The sequence below is a fragment of the Meriones unguiculatus genome, chromosome 14, assembly GCF_030254825.1.
Source record: "Meriones unguiculatus strain TT.TT164.6M chromosome 14, Bangor_MerUng_6.1, whole genome shotgun sequence".
In the NCBI taxonomy this organism is placed as follows: domain Eukaryota; kingdom Metazoa; phylum Chordata; class Mammalia; order Rodentia; family Muridae; genus Meriones; species Meriones unguiculatus.
In genome coordinates, this window is record NC_083361.1 from 54,552,237 (window position 1) to 54,577,277 (window position 25,041).

At 47.6% G+C, this 25,041-nt stretch overlaps 1 protein-coding gene across 2 annotated transcripts in view; it reads left to right on the forward strand.

Moving 5' to 3' along the window:
- Pcsk6 (proprotein convertase subtilisin/kexin type 6) overlaps window positions 1–25,041 on the forward strand; it is a 183,874-nt gene that overhangs the window by 141,880 nt on the left and 16,953 nt on the right. The window contains exons 14-18 of one of the 2 annotated variants that reach the window (XM_021633268.2): window positions 14,555–14,734; window positions 14,888–14,926; window positions 21,285–21,387; window positions 22,894–23,090; window positions 24,437–24,524. In XM_021633268.2, coding sequence (XP_021488943.1) covers window positions 14,555–14,734; window positions 14,888–14,926; window positions 21,285–21,387; window positions 22,894–23,090; window positions 24,437–24,524 — 607 coding nt within the window. The remainder of the gene's footprint in view (window positions 1–14,554; window positions 14,735–14,887; window positions 14,927–21,284; window positions 21,388–22,893; window positions 23,091–24,436; window positions 24,525–25,041) is intronic. The other variant, XM_021633269.2, reaches the window with a different exon arrangement.

Sequence of the window (25,041 nt, forward strand, 5' to 3'; positions counted from 1 at the left end):
CATGAGACCTCTTTGAAAGCCTTCCCCTTGGCCAAGCCACCTCCTGTGTACTTTTTTGTCATTCTCTTTTGACCGAGCTTAAACGAGCTCCCCCCCCCCCCCCGTCCCATCCTCCTCCATGTCGATTGCTCTGCGGTTGTTCCATCCAAGACAGCTGCAGCTCACAGGCCTCGCTTTAGACCTGTATCATCTAGAGAAACCGGGCTAAAACACACTCAGGTGGCAGGCTGGATAAAAGCTTCCCTGATCTCTGAAACAATCCGCCAGGGCAGATCTCAAAGCCAGTGTGTAGACCTAAGCCGGTGTGATTGTGCCACGGCCTTGGGAAGTCCTCGGTTGGATCTGGCTCATCACTCCCCGTGCAGCTCAGCCCGGAGAATGTGGTTAATAAGCGGCTGTTGAGTGATTGGATGGCGGGCACGCGTGCATGCGTGAGCCTTATTTAAATCAAAAGCGTGTGTGGTTTTAATCAACCCTGTTTTCAGCGTGCATGCTCAGCAGGATGTCCAATAATCAGTTAAAGGGGAAAGAATGAGTCTCCGGGGTCTGTTCTTTCCTTCATCTTCTTAAAAAGTTCCATGGTTCTTGATTTCCTCTTCATGGCTCATTCGCATTTGTCTTTTTTTTTTTTTTTTTTTTTTTTCCTAAGTGCTCTTGTTTCGTTGCTGGCTTTATTAACCTCTGTTTTATTGACATCTGTTTTGGGCTGATCTGCGTTTCCAAAATGAGAGTTGGGTTTTTGCAATCTGTGGCTGACGGCTACAATCTATCTTATCCTCTTCGCTAGGAGAAAGACAGGCCGAACGCACACGTCCTCTGTGCCAGCTTTAAACTTTTTCACTGAACTCACTTCTGCAGACAGTGACGATCAAGGGTCTCTCCCACTTCCTTGGAAACCAGCCTGAAGAACTTAGTACTGTTTCTGAACAGTCCCCAGACACGTGGTTTCCGTGATCCGTTTTTAGCGCTATTTGCATCAGTCCTGCAGCCCACCACTTCAACCTGCTTCTGGTTTTCCAGGGACCCTCATGGTGATATTCCTTTCAAACACTCTTAGCTCAAGAACAAAGGAAGTATGTCATCTTAGTAGGTGAGGCACCAACCACCACTGCTGGATTCCTTCATGGGGCACGGCATCATTTAACCAGTTCTTTTCCTCCGGCAAACGCATCCAGAGGGGGCTTTCCTGTCCCCCACTACATTTGCAAGTGGCATGCTAAATGATGATGAAATTTAAGTGAAAAATAGACACTCCTGGTCCCAAGGAGTGAGCGATTAAGAGCACTTGCTGCTCCTCCAGAGGACCTGAGAGTTAAACTCCCGGCCCCCACGGGGGGTGGCTCACATCCATCTATAATTCCCTCCCCTTTCTGGCTTCTGACAGCAGCCATACTCATGCACACATATCCACACAGACACACGGAAACACATAATTCAAAATGAAATTAATCTTGTTACTTAAATTTACTTTTTATAATTTGTTCATTTTACATCCCAATTGTAGCCCCCTCCCTTGTCTCCTCCCAGTCCCACCCTTCCTCCCTCCCTCTTCCAACCTCCCTCCCCCCTCCCTCCTTTCCCCCTCCCCTAGTCCTCAGAAAGAGAGAACCTTCCTCCCCTACCATCTGACCCCAGCCTATCAAGTCTCATCAGAACTGCCTGCATCTTCTTCCTCTGTGGCCTGGCAAGGCCCCCCCACCAGGGGGCAGTGATCAAAGAGCAGGCAACAGAGTCCATATCAGAGAGTGTCCCTGCTCCCCTTACTAGAGAACCCACATGGAGACTGAGGTGCCCATTGGCTACATTTGAACAGGGGGTCTAGGTTCTCTCCATACATGGTTCTAGGTCGGTGCATTAGTCTCTGCAGGGACCCCTGGGGCCAGATTTGTTGGCTCTATTGGTCTTCTTATGGTGCTCCTGTCCCCTCCAGATCCTTCTGTTCACCTACTCTTTCCTATGACTCCCTGCTCTCTGCCCAAAGTTTGGCTGTGAGTCTTAGCATCTGCTTCGATCCCCTGCTGGGTGGAGTCGTTCAGAGGACATCTTAATTCTCATTCAGAAAGGCAAATAGAATAGACACTGGAAGCAGTTGAAGAGAGCGAAGAGGATGGGAGCTTACCATAGAAATCAATCTTGAAAGAAAGAAAGAAGGAAGGAAGGAAGGAAGGAAGGAAGGAAGGAAGGAAGGAAGAAAAGATCTTCAGAAGAGGTAAAACTTTGAGGGCTACATTCTTGGCTTCATCCTGCCAGCATGAGGAGTGAAGGCTCACTTAGATTCGCCAGCTGCCTGGCTGGTCAGTGTTTCAACAACCAAACCCTCCCCAGAATTGATGGGTACTTTCAGTGTTTAAAGAGAGGTAATAAAACTTATTTTGAGAAACATGGCATGTTCAAAAATATATTTCTATTTTCATCTAGTCTTTTTTTTTCCCCTGTAACATTTGTTTCCCTGTAACATCGCTGCAGCGTTCTAGCCACGTTACACATATAACTTGGCGCTTTGTTGTTGCTGCTACTTGCCTATCCAGGGATCTGAATGTCATTGCATACCCCTTTTCAAAAATAGTCTTGGCTGGAGAGATGGTTAGTGGTTAAGAGAGCTGACTGGGCTGGGCATGGTGGCACACTCCTTTAATCCCAGCACTTGAGGAGGCAGAGACAGGTGTGTCTCTGAGAGTTTGAGAGCAGCCTGGTCTACAAAGTGAGTCCAGGACAACCAGGGCTACCAAGGCTGCAAAGAGAAACCTTGTCTTGAAAAAAGAAAACAAACAAACAAACAAACAACAGGAGCGCGGACTGCTCTTGCAGAAGGGTTGGTTTCAGTTCCCAGCGCCCACGTGGCCGTTCGCAACCACTAGCAACGTGAGTTCCAGGGGACCCTCACCTGTCCTCTCACCACCGCGGGCGCCAGGCATGCAAGTGGTAAACTAACATTAAACACTCACATCATAAAATACGTGAGAATGAATAACCCTTTAAAGTAATCCCAAATGTCTCCTACAGAAGTCAAGCAATTATTTCTACTTTCAAATGCTCATCTTTATGTGGCTTTTTTTTTTAATTTGTTTCTATTTTTATTATAAGTTGACCTAGCTTTCTCCCCCTAAAATTGCTAAGAAAAAATTACCTGAAAACAAAGAATTACAACATTAAAATATGGTGTAGATTTTCTTCTGTTCCTGTGTCATAGAAGACCAAGAGTCTGGAGACCTCCCTGCTACAGAAAATATTTTTTTTTAAAGTATCTGTTGAAGGGCAAGCTGGCATCCAAAGGCCAGCCTGGAGAGGCAAAGCCAGCCTTTTGTTTGGGCTTTTGCTGATCTACCATGCCCGTGTGGGAGGAGAATTCCTAGCCAGCCTTCCAGTACTGGGAGCGTGGAGGAACCAGGAACCGAAGGAAAGAAACAGAAACACAAATTCAGGACCCAAGCATGGAAAACAAGGTGCTAAAATTCAAACAATGGGTGGGTGTGGGCGCTCTTACAGGTACAGTGCTTTCCTAGCACCCCAGCACCTGAAAGGGGGAGGGGTCGAATAGTAGTAATAATTCCAATCAAGCTAAATGGACTAATTACTTAAAAGACAAAGATAGCCACATTTGTTTTTTTAAATATATTTGTGTTTGTGCCAGGGATGTTTTGCTTATGCACTGTGTATGCACTCTCTACTCTGCTTTGAGAGGTGGACATCTTGAGAAACTACCTGATTGAATTAGTGTAGAGGGGAGAGCAGAGCTATAGCCAGAAGGTAAGTAGAGGAAGGGAAGAGACGTTTCTTTATAAAGTACTCATTCCTTTAGTCTTCTAGAAAGCAGCATCCAGAAAGAAAGGAAGGAAGGAAGGAAGGAAGGAAGGAAGGAAGGAAGGAAGGAAGGAAGGAAGGAAGGAAGGAAGGGAAAGAAAGAAAAGAAAGAAAGAAAGAAAGAAAGAAAGAAAGAAAGAAAGAAAGAAAGAAAGAAAGCAGCTTCCCTCAATGTCATAGGCCATCTTCCTCTTGCTTACCAAACAGGCCCAGAAACCAGCATTCTCCCTCTAGCTTCCATAGGCTCTGCTCACAGAACAGTGTCTTCATTAAAGCCTGCTTGGGTTCTCCTGAGCTGAGTATTCTGCCTGCTTCCTAGTAGAACTGTTATAACCATACAAAAGAAAATTATCAGAAACATAAGAAAGCCAAAATATAAAGTGGATAGGGAACACACACAAGGAAAATAACCAAGTAAAGATGACCCAGCTATATTAACATCAGACCAAAAATTACGTGGCTCTGTATTAGCATTATGTCATTGTTAGCAACGGATGTAGTTCAATTAGGAAATTATCCTTCTAGTCTCTAATGCAAGTCATAACCTAGCTTTAAAGATATATAGATATATATAGCAAAAGATATATACATATATATAGCAAAGTTATTAAAGATATATATATCTTTAAAGATATATATAGCAAAAGTTATTAAAAACTTTTAAAGATATATATATAGCAAAAGTTATTAAAACTATAAGAAAAGAAACTTACAAGTAAAGAGATTGCTGAGTGACTCAAGTACAGCTGGGAGATAAAACAGTCCATGAAGGTGATAGGAGATTTGAACACCTGTTCCATTTGTGCTTGAGCAGCCAGAAGCTCTTGGGTTGTTCGGTGCAGTTCCAAAATTGTTCTATCGATGAAATTAGTTCTATGATTTAGAAGAAAACTCAAGGCCAGGTGGAATGTCTGGCAAATTCTACTAAATATGTAAATAAAAAATAGTGTGTCAGTGTTCTACAAACTCTTCCAGACAGTAGCAAAAGAGGAACTGCATCCAACTAGTTTGATGAAGCCAATTTTACCATGGGAGCAGATCCCAACACCCCATTCTGAGACTGCAGACTTCTAATTCATGAGAGAACACAAATACAAAACAATCCAAGTCAGTATGAACAAGCAAAGGCCAGTTGCGTATTTAAAAGAAATGCATTCTGGTCTGCTTTTCTTGCCCTACCTTGGATCAATCAAATAGTTTGTAAATTGTTTTATTTCCTGCATTGGTTTCTCAGCCATATTCTGGGCGGTTGTTGTAGGGTTACAAATGCAGCAAATGTTCTCCTGGTTCAGTTAGAACTTAAAATGTGTCTCAACACTTATGTGAGGACCTCCTAACAACTGCTTCTGTGCCCTCTCCCCTCAGCTGTGCTTGTGGGGGAGGGCCAGGGGGCAGGGCATCATGTACCTCTGTGTGCGTTACAAAACTCTTTCAGTGATGCAGTGAAGACAGCAGCATTTGGGTTTGTTTTGCTTTTTCTTTAAGGTGCCTTAAGGAAATAAAGAGGAGGTACTGGGGAGAAGGTTCGGTGAAGTGCCTGCCAAGCAAGCCTGGGACCTTAGTTCAGGTCCCCAAACATACACGTTTAAAAGAAAAAGCTAGACATGGTGACACAGGCCAGCAAGCCTGGTCTAGGGGAGGCAGAAAGAGGAGGATCCCTGTGGCACCCTCCGGCTGGCTAGTCTTCCCAAACTGGTGAGCTCCAGGTGCAGTGAGAAACCTTGTCTTCAAAACCAGTAGAGGCAGTAGAGGGAATAGAAGAGGATACCAGACCTTTTACCACATACCCGCCATTTTAGTACTGCTGCTGCTGCTTTTCTCCAGATCCAAATTCTCCCCTGGTGTCTTTTTTTTTTTTTTTTTTTTTAGACTCCCCTTTATCTTTTTAAAGACAGCTCTCCTATGTATCCAGTAACTGGCCTGGAACTCAACCTTCTCCCACCTCAGCCTCCCAAGTGCCAGGATCCCAGGTGTGTTCCTTCACCATTGTTTGGCATGCCGGTGTGACAGCAGTGAATTCGCTCAGCTTTGCTCGATATATATTTGTGAGTGCCGTGATTTCAACTCATTTAGATTTAGAATCTGACTTGGCAAAATGTTTTGTTTAATCTCGGCACTTTAGAGATACTACGTCTTCATTTTCAGTGGGAAATGTTTGCATTTGCCATGCAAATGCTACTTACATCTAATCAGCAGAGCCACCTGGTATGCTCGCGCACTCCCCTGTCCGCCTTATACAGGCTAGCAAGTCTGCTGTTTACAAAACGGATAAACAGACAACCAGAGCATTTCCACATCCCAGGAACACAAGAGAACTCCAGTCAGCTTTTTATGGCCTCCCTGGTAAAAATGAGAGAACGCCCAGGAACCCGCCAGGCATTTGAGGGAGTTATCCAATATTAAAGCAGAAACAAATTCTAACAGAGAATAAACTTGGCAAGGGAAAAGGGCAATTCAGGCAAGTGGAAACTTTAGAAAACTACAAATATGGCATCAGTAAAACAGGATCCAGCCACTGCAGGTTTTATGTGAACACCGGAAGATCAATGCCTTTAAAACTTAAATATGAGGCAGAAATCATCATCATCATCATCATCATCATCTAAGCTGGAATCCAGCTTGGTCCCAGCTTCTTGGTAGGCTGAGGCAGGAGGACCATTTTATCCAATGAGTTCAAGACTGGACACAGCAACATAGTAAGATTTTGTTTAAAAAAGAAAAAAAAGAAAGAAAAGGAATGCTGACTATTGACGGAATGACTTATTAGATTAGGAAGGGAAATGGGGAGGTGGGTATGTGTGAGAGAGGCGGGTTCTCACATCTGAAGTGGGGAGACATCAGACATCGGGCAGTACTTGAAGTCAGGGAAGGGACATTTGGAAACTGGTGTGGTTGCCAGAACAGCCCATCCAGAGTATTAAAGAAAGCTGTGTGTGGTGCATCCAGAGCTTGTGGGCTCCCACGAAGGAGAGAACAAAGAAGGGACTGCTCTGAGTTATAAGCCTGAGCATTATCTGGCTTTTGAACTATTAATTTACTCTTTTCCAGATAGTATTCCCACAGGATGTGATGACACATGCCCACCATCCCAGAACTGGGAGGCGGGGACAAAAATGTCTCGGCTACCCTGAGCTAAATAAACTGTATCAAACCCCATGCCTCAGGAAATCGAAGGCCCTTTGGGCTAACACTCAGAGGCAGAGCACTTTCCTGCCTGTGTGAGGCTCTGGGTTCCATGACACCATCGCAAAATGAATGACTGAATTCACCAATTAAAAGCTGGCACCCCAGCGTCAAATTTGACAGGGCGACCAAGAAAAGCACCACGTTCACTGGTGCTCTGCCTGTTTCCCAGCCCATACGGTAGTCTCCGAAGCCACAGTTGTGTATTCGTTTATTTTCTATGGCTGTGATAAAATATCCTGACGATAGATAGCAACTTAAGAGGAAAGGGGCTTATTTTGGCTCACAACTCCAGAGGGACACAGTCCATCCTGGTGGGGGAAATGTGGCCACTGGCAAGGAAAGCATGTCCGTATAAACAGGAAGCTGGCCGATGGCACTCCATCTGCAATGCAAAATCAGCAAGTGGGGCCAGGCTCTACGGCCTCAAAGCCCAGCCCCGATGACATACTTCCCCCAGCAAGGTTCTGTAGCTGGGCCGAACAATGCCGGCAGTTGGAGGCCAAGTGTTCAAGTACCGGAGTTTGTGGGGGCATTTTTCATCCAAACCACATTGCTTCCAGTTGCTCACAACCAACCACGCTCTGGAAATACTTAATGAAAAATTCCAGAACTCTGCAGTTCACAAACCTGCAAGCGTATGCTGTTCCTAGCAGGGTGTAGAACTCCTGCTCTGCTCCATCCAGGTGTATTCACACTGGCTACATTACCCTGTTGTCAGTCACTTAGGTGTAGGTTATCAAGGTAGCTGCCTTGGTGAATATAATGGCCATGCTACCTAGTTAAGAAAGGCCCCAACGCATAGGCAGAGTGAAGCTGGCCACTCACGAGTACCAAAGAGGAGCCACCAAGTGCGTCCTTTCGGTGCAAAGGTGAGAGCTCTTCACTGAGAAAAGGATATGCTGAGGCTGCCAAGTCCTATGGTAAGAATGGCTTTTCCAGCCATAAGATTGTGAAACGGGAAAGGTCTTACTGGATTTGCTCCTTGTAGAAGTTACAGCCGCAGTGCAAGCCGGGTGCTTAGCTCAGATGGTGAGGGCACCATCTGGTATGAATACACAGGGGGAACGAGGCTCTCTGCAGCTCCCAGCATCCGATGGGGTTCTCAGACCACATTCCTACTGAAGCTTCATCCAAATAACTGGAGTTTAGAATTCTTGGATCCTTCTGGCATTTGAAACACCATCATGCAAGGATTCTATGACTACAAAATCCAGGGAAAATCTCTCTCCCTCCGTCCCTCCCTCCGTCCTTCCCTCCGTCCCCTCCCACTCTTCCCTTCTCCCTCTTCTCCCCCCCATCCTTCTCTCTCTGTGTTTGTGTATGTGTGTGTTGGCATGCGTTTCCTCAATGCCCTTTACCTTCCTTCCTCTTATTTGCCATAATGAGGACTTAAAGTGCATTTTAAATTATGTGTGAGGTTTATTGAGTAAAAGTTGCTATGGATAGCAACTCTGTGGGTATAATATAATATGTACACAGTATTTTGGATAACAGACTTTTTGAGTTATAATTCACACATCATAAAAGTAACCTAAGGTGTTCTTTTTTTTTTTTTTTTTTTTTTAGTTTTTTGAGACAAGGTTTCTTTGTGTAGCCCTGGTTGTCCTAGAACTTGTTCTGTAGACCAGGCTGGCCTCAAATTCAGAGTTCTGCCTGCTTCTGCCTCCCTAGTGCTGGGATTAAAGGCGTGCACCACCACTGCCCAGCTAATGTGTAGCTCAGGCTGGCCTTGAAGTCGTGATCCTCGTGCCTCCTCTTAATTCAAGTGCGTTCTTCCTCATTCTCTTCACCAAAAGCTTTGTGCTTAAACTCTGTGACTATTTTCCTGGACCCCAGAAGGGGGAAAAATTCACTGAAGCATCAAACTGGAACTTACATACTTGATTTTCTAGCTCTTTCTTCCTTTACTGTGTTTCTTCCTTTATGTGTTAAGTCTGGGAGCGTGGGAGATTTAATAGAGTCCCAATTGTTAATGACTTCTTGTATAGGCAGGAAAAGCTAGGAGTTCAAACTCTTAGCTCACAGTCGTAATCTGAAGGAACCTCTCCCCTCTCCACCATGCCCAGTTATAAATCCCTCCCTTTCCCGAGATCTTGAAGGCTTACTTCAAAAGTCAGGGCAAAGAAAAGATTCATTGCTGCTGGCACTTTCCTACTGGAGAGCTTAGCCCCAGTCCTCTCTTAATACTGGTTCTTTCTTTAAAAAGAGGAATAATCCTGTTTGCTTGTTGGGAATTTAGTTCGTCCTGGGGAAATGCATTGGGAAGATACTGGATGATAAAGCAGATGACTGGCAGCCTCCAGTGGCATTAGCCAGGGATTATCCTTGGCTCCTGGCAATTATGGTCTGGAAATTATAGCTCCGCTGTGGGCACCTAGAGGCACCATGCTGTCAGTGCCAGCCCCAGTGTGTAAGCAGGTGGATTTGACTGTCTTCTTCTGTGACCTCAAGAATCCAAAGTCAAAACAGCCAAAGAATACAGACTGGGAATCTTTGAGGCCCCTTCTGGAAACAGCAGTGTAGTCCTAGAAGTCTTTGTCATAGTGAACTTGTACAGGCTTGCTGGAGATCCTGAGGACTCATACCTTCTGGCCAAATGCTTTGCCTGAAAGAGGGCCAAGATCTACAAATGCACATGCATGGAAATACACATGCATAAAGTAACCTGAAAAACGCATGCCAAAGCATTTATGAATGACTTTTATTTCCCTTCTTATATGCATCAATATTTAATAACATGTCTTCTGCAAGTAGCATAAAAATGACATTTTAAAAGAGCTATCTTCAAATACCTTTCATGTTTTATGCCCTGTTCTTTTTGCCATGTGTGGAATAGTGTTCTTTCTTAAGACTTATTTCATTATATGTGTATGTGTGTGTAGGTGTATACGCATGAGTGCAAGTGCTGTGGAGGCCAGAAGAGGGCGTCAGATCCTCTGAATATAGGCAGCTATGAGCCACATGACATGGTACTGGGAAGCCAACTTGGCTCCTCTACAAGAGCAGCAAGCCCTCTTAACCATTAGGCCATCTATCCAAGCCCTGAAACAGTTGTCTACATGCCTTATGAAGGCAAGAAAGTGAAAAGAGCATCAAAGTACAAAAAGGGAGGGGGGAGAAATGCATTCAAAATTGATATGTAACTTAGGGCAGGTTGTGGAAATCATGCCAATTGTATTGTTGGGGGCACATGCAGTCCTGTGGTCCTACTTCCTTCCCCCTGCAAGCTCTTTTTCCTGGGTTCCTACTACTGAGCTCCACGATTCCTGAGCATACTGCCTCAGAGGTGCTCATAAATATCTTGCAGATTTAAGGAACAAAACTATAAAGCGGGTGTGAGCGAAACACCTTCTATTCCCCTTGGCTCACTGCCGATGCTGCTTCAGTTGTGCTTTGACACATCTTTGAAGACCCACCATTTGTTCCGAGCACACAGTTCAATTCCCTCGCTTTTAAACTGCTTATGGCTCTTACCAAATGGTAAAAGCATTTGGCTCGTAATCACTTGAAAAGCTGCTTGGCTTCTTGCAGTACAGCGTTGCAAGGTTAACCTCTTAGAGTTGTTGTGCTGACAGTCTCGGGCTGTGAGGGGACCAGCTCCTTTCAATACCCGTTCGCACTTCCTAGAAGGTGGCCTGCGTGTACACCTAGGAAGGCATGAAATGAGCTGAGCATGGCGGGGCCCGTCTGTAATCCCAGCATGAAGAAGGCCGGAGGAGATGGGTCCACTGAGACCCTACCTCAAAACAAGATCCAAACATGATGAGTTCAGCCGGCCACGGTGGCACATTCCTTTAATCCCAGCACTTGGGAGGCAAAGGCAGCTTGGGTATAAAGTGAGTTCCAGGACTTGTTACACAGAGAAACCCTGTCTCAAAAGGAAGAAAAAGAAAGGACATTTGTAAAGTACCTTGGTGGCAGTTCCCCTTTGCCGGCTGGTATTCTGAGGCACTGAGCTGTTCTCACTCCTCTGTAGACGCAGAGGCTAAAGAACAGAGACGAAGCCACTCTCCTAAATGTCACCTAGCTTGCAGAGGGCAGAGCCAGGGTGCACGCTGTCTGTCTGCCTCTCTGTATCCCTCCTTGTGTGACCCAAGTACAAGGTCAAAGCACCGTGTGCAATTTTACCAGTTCAGAAGCAACGTAAGTGCCCACCCGTGGGGGACCATGTAAGTAACACTCCCTCTCGGCATTAATGGCCTTTGTGGTGCACAGCTAGTGGAAAAAGTGGGGCACAATGGGGGTGACCTGGTGTGTTGACAAAGGGAGTGGGGCAGCCTATGTGTTCATATGTGCTCGGATAAGGACAAAACGCTCGAGAGATGCTGAGGAGATGGCTCCGTCACAAAAGTCCTGGCTGTGTAAGCACAAGCACCTGAGTCCGGATGCCCACCTGCCCACCTAAAAGCCAGGTGGTGCAGGCACGCCTGACACCTAGCCGTGGGGAGGGCAGAGGCAGACGGCTCTCTGGAGCTTGCTAGCCAGGCTCCCAGTTCGGTGAGAGCCTACCTCAGACAGAAACGTGGCAGGGGCGGGGCGGGAGCGGCCGAGCAAGATGCCCAGTGTGGCACTCCGGACTCTGCGCCCACACGCACACATGCTCACACACATGGACACACACGCTAACTCTTGGGCTTGGGTTTTATGGCTCAGTGGTAGAGGGCTTCCTAGATGTTCAGTCCCCAGGGCTACGAACCGTTCCTTGTGCAGTGTGAGCATGGCGCTCACCCTCTGGCAGGGAGACCCTCTCCTGCCTTTGTAGCTGGGTGTCCATTTGCCTGTGTTACCTGGAAACATAGACCCCACGTGCACCTCCTGCTCTCAGCTGTTTCTTTGACATGTGTCTGCTTTGTGGGGGAGGGGGTGCTTGTGGGTTTTGTTTTTTTTTTTTTTGTTTTTGTTTTTTTTTTTAGAATTTATATATGTGAACAGGAAATACGGTGGCTGCTTATGGTTTTAAGAAAATCAGTCTAAGGGCCTGCAATAAAAATGAAGTCTCCCTTCCATTCCTGAGTGGCAGCCTTCCTTCTGCCCCTCCCACAGGGCAGTTCCTGGGAAGGCTTTCTTCTGTTTCCTCCTCCACATTGGACACGATTGATCCTGAGGACAGAACAGCTCCTTTTGTTTGTCTGACTGAAACTATCTCCCAAAATAGGACGCTAATTTCAGTGCGTTGGGTTTTTGTGGGTGTTTTTTGGAGACATCCTATAGGACTGAAATAACTCTTGGCTAAATTATAGTTTACAGAGTCCTTGGGCTCTGTCCTTCAGTCACCAGAGTCGCTCTGTAATCACCGTCCCTCACTCAGTAGTTAAAGAGCCCAGACTCCTTTGTGGTTTGAAATATAGCTTTAATTTGATCCTAAGGAGTTTGGGATAGATAAAGTCATTGCCGTGGCTGTGTGAGGTACTCGGGGCCACCGTCAAATGTTTACCTATGAAACATGTATATGGGCTAAGTCACTGTGTGTATAAAGGAGTTGGACCCTTTGGAAGTCCATGTACTAGAAAAAGGTCTGCTTCCTCAGGACCCTGCCTGTTTGCATCCTCTAATGCTTCCCAGGCCATGCCAGCCTCAGGCAGTGCAGGGTCTGACGTGGGGCAGGGCCTAATTCTGTCTTCTGTGGCTATAAGAAAATACTTGAGGCTGAGTCATTTACGATGATTACAGGTTTGCTTGGTTCATGGTTGTAGAAGCTGGGAAATCCAAGAGCATGCCACCAGCCTCTGGTGAAACCTTTTTGCTACATCATAATGTGGAGGAAGGTTCGCCATGGTGAGTCAGAGCTTGTGTGCTGGCTCTGCTCTGGCTTCTTCTCCTTACACATCTCGGAATGCCATCGTGGGGCCTGGCCCTCATTAGATAATCTACTTCTAGTTATTTCCCGAACACACCTCCACATGCTATTATTGTGAATTGGGGGATTGTGTTTTCAATGTTTGGACTTTGGAGGGGACATATTTAAAAGGATAGCAGGCTTTGTCAGGGGCTCACAGGGGTGTGTGGTACATTGATGAGCATGAATCCTCTGTGCTGGGATTTTTATGATGGCATGACCCTTACGGGCCTACCGTACTGGCTAATCAACCATGGTGCTTCCAGGAATGAAATAGATAAGCCTACTGAATTTTTGTTTTATCTGTGAAAGTAAAAAAATTCTCAAATGAAATAAAGTCTATATTGGACCATGGCGAAAGGGAATCTTGGCCTATGAACTGATTTCCAGACTTGAGCTGGTTTGCAGACCTAGAACACCCATTTCCCCTGAGGACCTTGATGAATTACCCAGGAGTTCTACTGTTGACCTTTCTCCGGTCTTTCCCCAGAGGGACCAATGGCCTTTTAAATGGGTATACTAGGAGAAAGGAAAGAATCGGACTTTCCAGGGGCTGTTGGATACTGGGTTCTGAACTAATGCTGATCCTGGGAGATCCCAAGAAACATGGGGGCCCTCTAGGTAAAATAGAGACATAAAAAGATAGGATTGTGTGTGAGGTCGAAAAAGGGTAGACTCGTGGTGGCTACTCGGGGTGGGAGATTTGATTACCTGTGGAATGAGCTAAAACCCATGGGGCTAGGAATCCTTAGGAGAGGTTTTGTTTTCTGTGAGAAGACCTGTTGTAGTTCAGGTCTTTCAAGGTCCAATCAATCAAATGCATGTGCCTCCTTAAGTTTGTAAAATGGTTCACGCCATGGGCTTTCAGTACTCCCTAACCTTCTGGGAGAGCTTCAGGGACTGGAGAGGCTTCAGGTGTTCGAAGAGCCTTCAGTAGCCACAGGTATTAAATTTGAAAGCCTATTCCAGATACTTAAAAAGTTCATCCTTATACTTCTGTTGCCCTAGAACCACTTCTGGTACCAAAATCTGTGTTAGCCAGGGTTCTCTAGAGGAACAGGACTTAGAGAATGAGTGACTATATATGAAAAGTGGAGCCATTAAAAATGGCTTATAGGCTGTGGTCCAGCTGGTCCAACAATGTCTGTCTTCCAATGGAAGGTCTGAGAATTCAGTAATTGTTCAGTCCACAAGGCTAGATGTCTTAGCTGGTCTTCTGTACACATCAGAATCCTGCAGAAGTAGACTCTAATGCCAGCGAAGGCATGGACGTTCCAGAAAAAGCAAGAACAAGCAGGCCAAGAAAGCAAGCCTCCTTCTTCCATACCTTTTATACATTCTGTCAACAGAGACTGTGGCCCACATAAAAGGTGGGTCTTTCCAGACCAAAATGTCCAAATTAAAGATGTATTTCACCACCCCAAAAGATCCAGGTTAAAAGTGGGAACACTTTAAATGATTTAATTTAGAAAGGGTCCCTTACAGGTGTGCCAAGCCACGTGGGTTCTAGTTAATTCCAGGTGTAGTCAAGTTGACACCCAAGAATACCCACCATACCTGCTCAGCTGGTGTGTGGGAAGTGAAGCAAGCACTGACAGTCTACTGTAGGGGTGGAAGCCTGGCAGCATCCAATGTTCATACGGGTGCTGAGAGGAGGCTGCTGCACAGGCTCGGCAGCCTGCAGGTGCATCCAGAGCTGTGGGGGATAACTGTGGTTTTGGTGCCTTCCAGGAAAGCTGAAAGAATGGAGCCTCGTTTTATATGGCACAGCGGAGCACCCATACCGTACCTTCAGTTCCCATCAGTCTCGCTCACGGATGCTGGAGCTGGCAGTCCCAGAGCTGGAGCCTGCCAAGGCTGCTGGGCCACCACTCGAGGCAGAGACTGCTGTAGATGATGAAGAGTACACAGGTAATGGACCTGAATGAGAGGAGAGGGTTACCCTCGCAACTTCGTTTTCCACTGTAGCTCTCAAAGGTGGGGCTTTTTTTCAGGTGGGGTTTTAGTTGTAAGTCTTCTCTTGCCTGGAAGTTGTAATAATGACAGTAATTTGCACTCACACAGCTCCTTCCATCAAAGGCTCTCCTAATACTTTACAGACCAGTAAGTATACTTCAAACCAGTAAGTACTCTCTGACCTTTCAGGCCGGGCCACTGAGCTCTTTCGTATATGCCCAACCAGAACTGGGCTTTGCCCTGGGTTAGTTAGCTAGCTCCAGCATTGCCCCCTCGCCCCAGGACTCAGCATCCTGACTCTCTCAAGTCCATCATCCACTGTGAACAACCAGAAATGAGAAGGAAGCTTGGCTTCCAGGAGCTTCTTTCCAAGAAAGGAGCTGGTGGTTGAGAAGGGACCACTCTTCAGGGCTGGTCCCCAGGAGAGGCTGTCAAGAGATGAATCAGTACAGATTGATATTCTCTGCAAAAACATTTTCAAAAGCTCACTGGCACTGAGGCTTCTGCAGCTATCCCCTTGGCCTCTGTCTCTAAACCACTGGCTCATTCACAAGGTAACTAGGGGCCGCAGTAACCCAAAGATGTCTTTGGGCACCTCCAGCCTCTGAGCAGATGTTATTTGTTGGCTATTTGTTGGCTCAAAGCACTTCATTTTCCTCTGCGCCACCCCACAGCAATTGTGTGGCACTGGCTGTTTCTGGTTGGGCATATTTTTCTTAGTTAAATGTCCTAGCTACCTGACAAACGATGGGTGATATCTCAAAATATGGATAACTAAATGGAAAATTCCACCAATACAAATCAAGCACAAACCCTGGCCGATTCGATTTTAAATTTCTTCTGCCATTCCTTTAAAACGGAGCATTGAATTATGTATGGACTAATCTGCTGTTTTCCCTTGTGATTTATAAACCATGGCAAGATTCAATAATTATTAATAAAAAGCTGCTTTCCTCCCCCCCCCAAATCTGCTACTGACTCCAGCCATGCATACTGGCATCTTCTCCTCAGTGTCGTTCTGCTCTCAGAGTTACTTGGTCCCTACCCAGCATGGCCTGGATGAAGTAAGAGTTTTCTGTGGGAATGAAATGTGTTCCTGGCTCTTGGGAAAGCTCCCTGTGGTCTAGGGAGAAACTGGGAGGGCAACCCAGTCACAGAAGCAGGCCAGAGTGTGATGCCGTGGTATGAGTGGCCAGGCAAGAGGATCGAGAAACAGCTAGCCACTGTAGAGTCCCAAGAAAGGGCAAGGGGGAGGGGTTCACGGGTTGTGCTTTTAGAACATGAAAAACTGGTCATTGATAAGCTATACATTTGTGGTGACGTCCAGACTGTCATTGGTGTCACCTGGACCTTATACACAAGAGAGTGGTTACCATATTAAGAAAGAGAGTCCAATGAAGCAGTGGTCGCAGAGACCAGCAGCATGGCTGAGAGGCAGACATGGGAGGTGGAGGGACAGCGCTCCCTGGGACAAGAAATAGAGGAGGTAAAAGAGGAAAGATTAGGGAATGTTTATAGTTAACAAGAACCCCAAATAATAGCTGGGAAGATTGCCCACCACCACAGAGGGTGCTCAGCATTGCAGTAGTCCATTTTCTGTTACTATAACAAAATCCCCAAAGTTGAGTGCTTATCAAGAAAAAAATATTTAACTCACAATTTAGGGGGCTAGAAATGTAGCCTACCTGTCCATTTCTGAGGAAGATTTCTTTGCCTGCATCACGAGAGAGTAAAGAAGCAGAAAAAAACATGGAATGATGTATAAGGGTCAAGGGGGTAGCAAGGCCTTACTTAATAACAACCTGCCCATGCTGGAACTAACTCAGTGCCACAAGTTAGCATTAACCTCTTCTGAGGGCAACACTCAAAACGTTCTAACCACCTTACACTATGTCCCCAGAGGACTTTCATCACTGGACAAATACCTAAGGGAAATAGTTAAAAGGAGGAACAACTTATTTTGGCTCATGGACTCAGGAGCCCCAGTCTATATTTGCTTAGCTGCATGACTCTGAATAGTGGGGCAGAGCATCATGATAGAGAAGGTGAGATGCTCACTGATGGCAAACGGGAAAGAGAAGACAGACAGGAAGAAGCCAATGCCCTAGTGACACTCCAGCAAGGCCGTGCCTTCCATGGTTCTACCACCTTCTCAAATCTGCCAACATTTTTAATACATAAATGGCTGAATTTTTACCACATCCAAAGCATCATTGATCCAGTCCTCTCTGGAAGTATCCTTAGAGACACACACAGAGGTGTACGGAAGTTATGTCCTAAGCATCCCTCAGGCCATTTGACAGTCAAAGTCATCACACTGGAAGGTTTCCGAACCCCAGCGCCATCCCGCTGAGGACCAAGATTCCAGCTCATAAACATTTAGGGCCAACTCCAAACTAGACTGGGCCTCTGGCCAGAGCCAGGCAGCAGGGCTAGTTTCCAGGTGAGATGAGCAGTAGGCTAAGGCTGCTCTGGAGTGTGGGGTAAAGGGAGTATGAGCAATGCATCAGCAAGTAGAGTGGTGGACTAGAGAACAAGAAGACTGGGGACCAGAGGGCCTGCCGGAAGCGAGGGCGGCAGCCTCAGTAGGCAGGATGAAGCACAGGGAAGGCATGAGTGGGATACTAAGAATGAACAGCTTGGAGTGAGGGCCAGCCTACAGTGACAGAGCCATCTGGTGGTGGCAGTGCAGGCGGACCCCACCACCACCACCAGAACCCATTCAGGATACTTGACTGAAAAGCAGACCCTGGGCTGGCAACCACCTGAGAGACCAGGCTCAGCAGATGTGGGGTGCTCTGAAGTCTATACCCCTAAGCAGATAAATAAGACACTCCAGGTAGGGTGTACCTGGGAAGCTGGTAGACCTGAACCCAGAGAGGATGTAGGCAGGACATGGGGTGGAGGGTTTATAAGTGTGTGACCAAACTGGTGTGGGAATGGAGGGAAGCCTGTCGTGGGGAAAGAAGTAGCCATTGAGCAAGGAAAATGAATGGGCCTCATGGCACAAGCCTATAATCTCAGGAACTTGGGCTGGGGGATTGCCTGAGGTAAGTTCAACGCTTACCCAGGCTGCAGAGTAAATTCAAAGCCAGCCTGGTAACTTGCAGACTTTCTGTCTCACAAACATATGTACAGGCAATATTGGGCAGTGATGGGGCACCTAGGTGGCTCCTGTGCAGACCCGGATTCAATCCCTAGTCTTGGAAAGAAAAGAGAAAAGAGAGATAGAAGGGATGAAGTGAAAGAAGGAAGGCATAGGATCCCAAGTTGTTTTCCTAATTCATTGATTCAGGTTTGTTTTTTTCAACCCAGGGTTTGTCTCACAAAGGACTGAAAAATGGCTTTTCAAATTAGCCTGTGTTGGTTAAGCTCATGGGGTTGTGATCTGCTGTTAGCCAAGCTGTTGAGAGCATTAAAGCGCTCCTTTTGCTGGGAGCGTCTGCTCGGTGTGCTGCATAGCGCGCTCAGGAAGCCAGGCCTCGGAGTCACTTTCAGCTAATTGAGGAGAGACGCTAAGCAGACATAATTACAGATTGCAACACAAAAACATGCTCACGGAGAGAATGAGCTACAGCTGGACCCCAGCATTCCCGGGAGGGAAGAGGTGATTGGGGGAAGATGGCCAGCCAGGTGGATCTGATTCAGCATGGTTGGTGGGTGAGGTAAAGCTTGAGCTTTAGCTTTTAAAACCACTCAGAAAGCCACATGCTGGCTGATTGTTTGGTTTATGACTTTGTTAGCTGCTCTTGGATAGACGATGTCATATCCCAGCCTCTCCAGCTGAGGGCTGATTGCTGCCCTGGCTGTCATGTAGACACAGCCATCTCTCCTAGAGATGCATGATGAAACTTCCCACCGTGGGAAGGCCCGAGAGGCAGGGACAGGTGAAAGTGACAAGTGACATCAACATCCGTGGGCCAGTGCTGAGGAAGGCCCAGTCCAAGGCCATCCCTCTTTAGGGACTTACTAGGACATTCTGCCTAGAGACGGTGAGGACATCTACCATTGTCCTACTCTCCCTCTACCCATTCTTTTTTAATGTGGCCACATTAGGAAAGGAGGCAAGGAAATCCTCTGACCCCACCACCCACCCCAAGTCCATGTTCAAGGTCCTGAAGTGAGACTAAAGTTTAGATAGAGGTCTAGGAATGTGCACACAGAAGCAGTGCTGGTCAAGTCATGGTTCTGCACACCACTGAGCTGTCATTGTCTGGGTTTCAATCTCATAAGTTGGTCTGACAAGCTGTAAATCTTTCTCTGTTGCCAAGTTCCCCCTTGTAGCCGGTCTTTGCTACTTTGTGGGTTCTTTCTTCCACCCTTCTCCACCCCTTTTCTTCTTCCCTTTCAACCCGTTAACACTAGATATGAAAGAAAAAAGGGTAGAGAGGAAAGGAAAGAGATCCTGAATAAAGTCAGGGGTCAGAAAGGGGGCGACATTATCATTAGACCACTTCCTGTTGAGTAGGGGCATCAGGCTCCTTAGGGCAAGTTTGATCATTGCCATCAGCGTATCTAATTTTTTTCTTGTTTCTTCTTTGTGCATGATTACTTAACAACCCGCAACCAACAACAACCAACCAACCACTACCTCTCAGGGTCCTAACATTTATATACCCTCTGAAAAAAAATCCCCAAAATTCTATATGTCACACAATCACAGAAACTCTACAGCTGGCAAAATCACCCTCTGCTTGAGCACAAGGCAAATCATGGTCAGCTGCTGCAAATCAGCCCCACGTCCCCACACCTGGGATTAAAACAAAAAACCGTATCCTTACAATATTTCTGTGTTTTTAAAGAAACCGAAATTCTCACTACACCCTCTCTGGCTATTGCTTTTCCTTTCTTCCAGCATGAGTTACAGGGGAAGTGTCATTTCTTTGGAGCCCTTGCAGTGATCTCACAGTCAGGTTGAGAGACGCTTCTCTCCAGACTTGTCTTCCTTTCTACCAGGCTGGTTGCCCTGTTGCCTTCGGGGTCTTACAGAGAAAGTTGTACAAAAGACAAAAGGCAAGCCCTTAAGTGACTGATCAACAGGGCCATAGCAGAATGTCACCATGCCTGGTCGGGGTGGCCAAACAATAGTGTGATGGAGTAAGGAGTAGAGGCTTCCCCATAACTGACTCTGGGTAATGCCAACAAGAAACTCCAAATTAATAAAGTCTTAGGAGACAGGATGAGGACATGACTTAGGTGCTAAGTTTTACAAGTAACAGGCATGTCTATCTAGAACAGAGAATAGGCCAGCAGCCACTTGGAAAGGCTATTTGGAGCACCCTAGGGGAGACCCCAGCACAGGTGGAGAGCCACAATGAAAACTGGGAGATCTCAACAAAGGTGAAGCTCAGGGAGGAAAGCAAACTCTAACCTGGGAGGGCCTTCAGGCAGGGAGGCAGAATGAAGAGGCCTTTGAGCTCCTCAGCAAAGCCCATTGTGGTCTGGGAGAATGGGGGCTTTTGTGTTCATGTTCCCGACTAAATTCCTGTGGCCAGCAAAGTCAACTCCACTTGCTTCTGATCTCACTCCACCCTCTGCCAACACAAACTTAGCAGAAGGCTTTCTCCCTCTCAGAAGCCATCCCAGAAGCTATCCAGTGGCCCCTCCAGGCCCTCCCTGCCTCTTCTCCAACCTTCAGGATGCTTTCCCTGTTTGTGCACAGGAGAAGCAAAATGGTGGGAAACTTGGGAGTCTCCTCAGGCTGGTTTCAGCACTGAGAAGCAGGATCTATCTGCAGTCATGCCCACCGTGGCTGAGGAGGCAGATGATTAAGCCCGGCTCAGCCCTGTGTGACCCTGGAGAAGGACCTAGAAAGTGACAGTTTTCTGGAAATTGTGGAGCTCCCTGTACGGCTTTTCCAACAATATGGAACCAACAGTTAGAATTCAAGTCACCTGAGGAGACTTGAGGGAAAATGTTGGTGTCGTACTGTTGACAGCTAGGGTGAGGGAAACACACACACACACACAAAGGCTGCAGGAAGGCCCTTAGCCCAAAGTCATCATAAGCTTCACCCAGTGCCATGTTCCCACTGTCCCTGCCCCCCTCCATTTTGTGTAACACCAGGTGCACCAGGTGTGGAAATGGAGAGATTCCTCCTCCACCCTCTTCTGTCATAATCCATGCTGCTCTGTCACAGCCCAAACACCCAACTGCATTGCTCTGTTTCTTGCAGTGGATATAGCAAGGTGACTGGTCCCATCACAATGACTCTAATGCCTTCTATCTAGGATCTCAGTTCCCATCTCTTCACTGGCCTTGGTCCCTCCCTACCACCAATGACTATATTACTTGCTCTCATGTCTTTCTTCCCTAGAGGGTCAGGACAGCTAGACTTTGGCCCCAGCTGGGACCACATCCCATGAGTAGCTCTCTGGTATGGTAGCTTCTGCAAGACACCACTCTTAGAGGAAGTTTCCTAGGTGACCTGACAAAGGGACCCATGGGGCTGAATTGGATGGAGAAAGCATCTCTCTGGGTGAAAAGAAGTCCTTGTGTCTTTAAGGTGTGTGCCATCCCGAGTGTGGTGACAAAGGCTGCGATGGCCCCAATGCAGACCAGTGTTTGAACTGTGTCCACTTCAGCCTGGGGAACGCCAAGACGAGCAGGTAACAAGTGGCTGGAGCTGATATCTGCATGCACTCGAGCCCCGTGTCATAGCGATAAGGTGGCCACCTTGAACTGTACAACAAAGAGATTGCATCAAAGTGAACGAACAGCTTTGCATAAAAAAAAAGTTTAGTATCTTGGTTCTAATCAAGTAATACAAGTCCACTGTGAAAAGGTGGGAAGTCAAACACTTTGTTGGCCGTGCTTAGGAATTGTTCTGCCTCCATACTGGATCATACTGAGTACACATAGGACAATGCTCACAGAGGATTGTGGACAAGTGTGATTCAAGAACCTTGTACTGTGGGCCTCAGAGGACCCACAGGGTGACTAGCAGGGTAACCTGGCTCTTGAGCAGGCTGCAGCTGTTGTGGGTTTCCTGGTGGTTCCCTAGAAAGTCTGTGAGACTTGCTGTTTCCTGAAGGAGGGCTCTGACAGACCTGACCTGACACCCAGCCTGTGGCCAATTGTCTCAGATCAGTGTGTCCCCTCTGTGGGGAGTCTGCAGGCCTCAGACCCTCGGACCAGTCCCTTACAGGCTTGAAGCTGCCCTCCTTTTTATTTATTCAATGCTCACACCTTCCTGAGCAGCGCCACGTTCTGCATGTGCCTGGCATGGAAGGCCAAGGTGACATCAGGACAATGCTGGGCACTCTAAAGGTCCGGATGGCAGATGTACCTCGTCACACATGTGCATGAGGGCCAGGCAGGCCATGCAGGGGTGTGCTGTCCACAGTGGAGGTGAGATGCAGCTCTTGCTGTTTCTGCAGTCCCCACCCCAGACACGGAACGCCACTCTCCACCACCACCCCCACCCCTGGCTCTGGACAAGGGCATTGGTCTGCAGTGTCATTCGCTACCCACCACACTTGTTTTATACAGGCACCAAAGTAGGATTTGATCCAGGCAGAAATTCCAAGTGAGGCCCAGCATGATGGTGGCACACACCTCTAATCCCAGTGCTCAGGAAGCAGGGGCAGGTAGAGTTCTTGAGTTCCAGGCTAGCTACAGAGAAAGTTCCAGAACAGCCGGGTCTACACAGAGAAACCCAGTCCCGAACAACTAAACAAAACAAAAATTCCCAGTCAAAGTCATAGTGCTTGCAGAAAACCAAATGGGTCCTTAGAACGGGAAGGAAGTCCTGCTTTGTTTTATTGTTTTGTTTAGACAAGGCCTCCATGTGTAGCCCAAACTGACTTCAAGCTCAGAAGCCTCCTGCCTCAGCCAAGTGTTGGGATCATAGCCGTGGGCCATCAGGCCCGGCTTCTGTAAATGGATTTCTGGTCTTCAGATCTCCCTGTTTGTACCTAGGATGCCCCCAGCTCCAGGCAGCAAACCCAAGGGAACTTATTTGTGGCTTAACCTTCCCTCTGGGATCCCATGTCCTCAGCCTTTCACCCACCTAGCTATGCAGTCTTGGCCCATGAAGAGCCACACAGCCACAAAGGGTTGGGCACAGGGTTGGACTGAAACCAAGAGATCCTCACCTTCACTTGCTCCCGCAGGAAGTGTGTGAGCGAGTGCCCCTTGGGCTATTTTGGGGACACAGCGGCAAGACGCTGCCGTCGGTGCCATAAGGGATGTGAGACATGCATGGGCCGGAGCCCAACACAGTGCCTGTCTTGTCGCCGTGGGTTCTATCACCACCAGGAAACGAACACTTGCGTGACGCTCTGTCCTGCTGGACTTTATGCTGAAGAAAGTAAGTGCATTGTCCAGACACAAGAATGAATTGATTTTCCCCTTCCCTTTCTGGGCTGTGCTCCCCTGTTCTGGGATGATTTCCTGGGTTCCTTTAAGGCCTTATCTAGGACCTTTTACCAGGCCAGGGGGCTGGTAGTGTGAAATCATAGCACTCATAAGCAGCCGAAGCCTGCCACACACTCAGTCAAAGCATTGTTGAAATGAGTCCCGCACAGTGGAATTCATTTCTGTTGAGGACAGGATGCAGAAAAAGCAGCTCGTCCGTGACTCAGCCTCACTTGAGACATCAGAAGAGGACACTCAGCCACCTGTCTTGTCATTTCTCACCCAGCAAAGATGGTGCTGTGAGTTTCAGCACAGGTTTACCTAATTGGAAGAGTGAAACTCATAGCAAGTACTCCTGGGCTCGCCTTGAGATTTAGATTCAGTCCTGACCGAGAACCTTGCCGACAGGTAGGAGCCTGGTCCTAGGAGGCCTGAGTAGTCTCAGTGTGGTACTTCACAGTAGTGACCACACCCCTAAGAGGGGGCCACTGTTTTTCTTATCTTGAGGTTGAAATGGGCTAAGAAGCCCCTAGCTAGCAATGACAGAGATGGGACTCAGACTCAGAGTGGGGAAGCCAGCCATCCTGCTCTTCTGTCGCAGGAAGACGTGTGGAATGGATGGGCAGGAACTTGGCATATGTTTTAGTCTCACTCTGCCAGAAAGTTTGTGCTAAACGGACAGGTGACAACAGCTCTCAAATGAGCCGAGGACTTCACAGCCCTTGCAGGTAGCACCCGAACCCTACCCCTACCTTTCTCACCCCGGCACTGACCCAGCCTGTGGTCTATCACACAATGGCTGTTAGCCCTGGGGAGAAAGAGCCAGGAAACCTTTAAAGACGCATCAAGCCATCAAGGAAAGACTCTGTTAGAGGGGGAATGGCAAGTCGTATAGACATATTTCCTGCGCTTTGCAGACACCTACCTGCCAAGGCTGCCAGCCACACTCATACAGCTTCCTCGCCTTGCCTGGCCAGGTTAACCATCCTTCACCACTGTCCTTGCTGAGCACCAGCTGAGTGCATGGAATGCCACCCGTGGGTCGTAAGGAGGCTGTGCAGAGGTCTAGCAAGGCCCCTCAGCTCACGGGCCTGGCACATAGCAGTGACACAAGCTGGGGTTTGATGAGGCCCCAACACAAGTGAGGCCTCAGAGCATGGAAAGCAAGTGGGGCTTGGAGTGACCCAGAAGCTGCTTAGGGGGGAGAAAGGCCTGCCCCACTGGGAGAGGGGCCAGTGGCCTCCAGGGTACTCTGAAGGTTCCTAAAGATTTGCTTGCTGTCTTCCCGCCTTTCTCCAGGCCAGAGACTCTGCCTCAAGTGCCACCCAAGCTGTCAAAAGTGTGTGGATGAACCTGAGAAGTGCACTGTGTGTAAGGAAGGATTCAGGTGAGGCCGCCCACCTGGATGGAAAAAAAAAAAAAAGATAGGATCCACACTGAGTTTGCTTCCTCCGGAGTTTGCTTCTTTTCCTGAGAGTTAAACTGTCCAAGGCCTGGAGCCCAGAGAGTCCTGGCTGTTGAGTCAGGGGACTGTTGAAAAAGAGAAACTGGAGGATGGCCAGGATCTCCATATTTTAGGCCAGGTTTGGAGAAGTGGTTAAAGCAACACTTGAAGACATCAGATACAAAGCTTTGCTGCTGGGAGGTCAGTGAACTCCTAGGGAGCTGCCGCCACTTCCCTTTGCAACAGTGCATCCCTCTCCTCCGGCTCCCGCCCTGGCTCAGGCCGAGGCTGCAGGGGCTGGCCCACCCTCCCTCCTGGCCATCCTCTCCCTTCTCTTCTTCATCCCAGACAGTGAACTGAGCTCCCTGAGGATGTCCCATAGTTTCTTAATCCTTCCGGTTCCAAAGAACTCAGCCCTATAAAGCTCAGCATTAAAACAAAACTAAACAAACAAACAAAA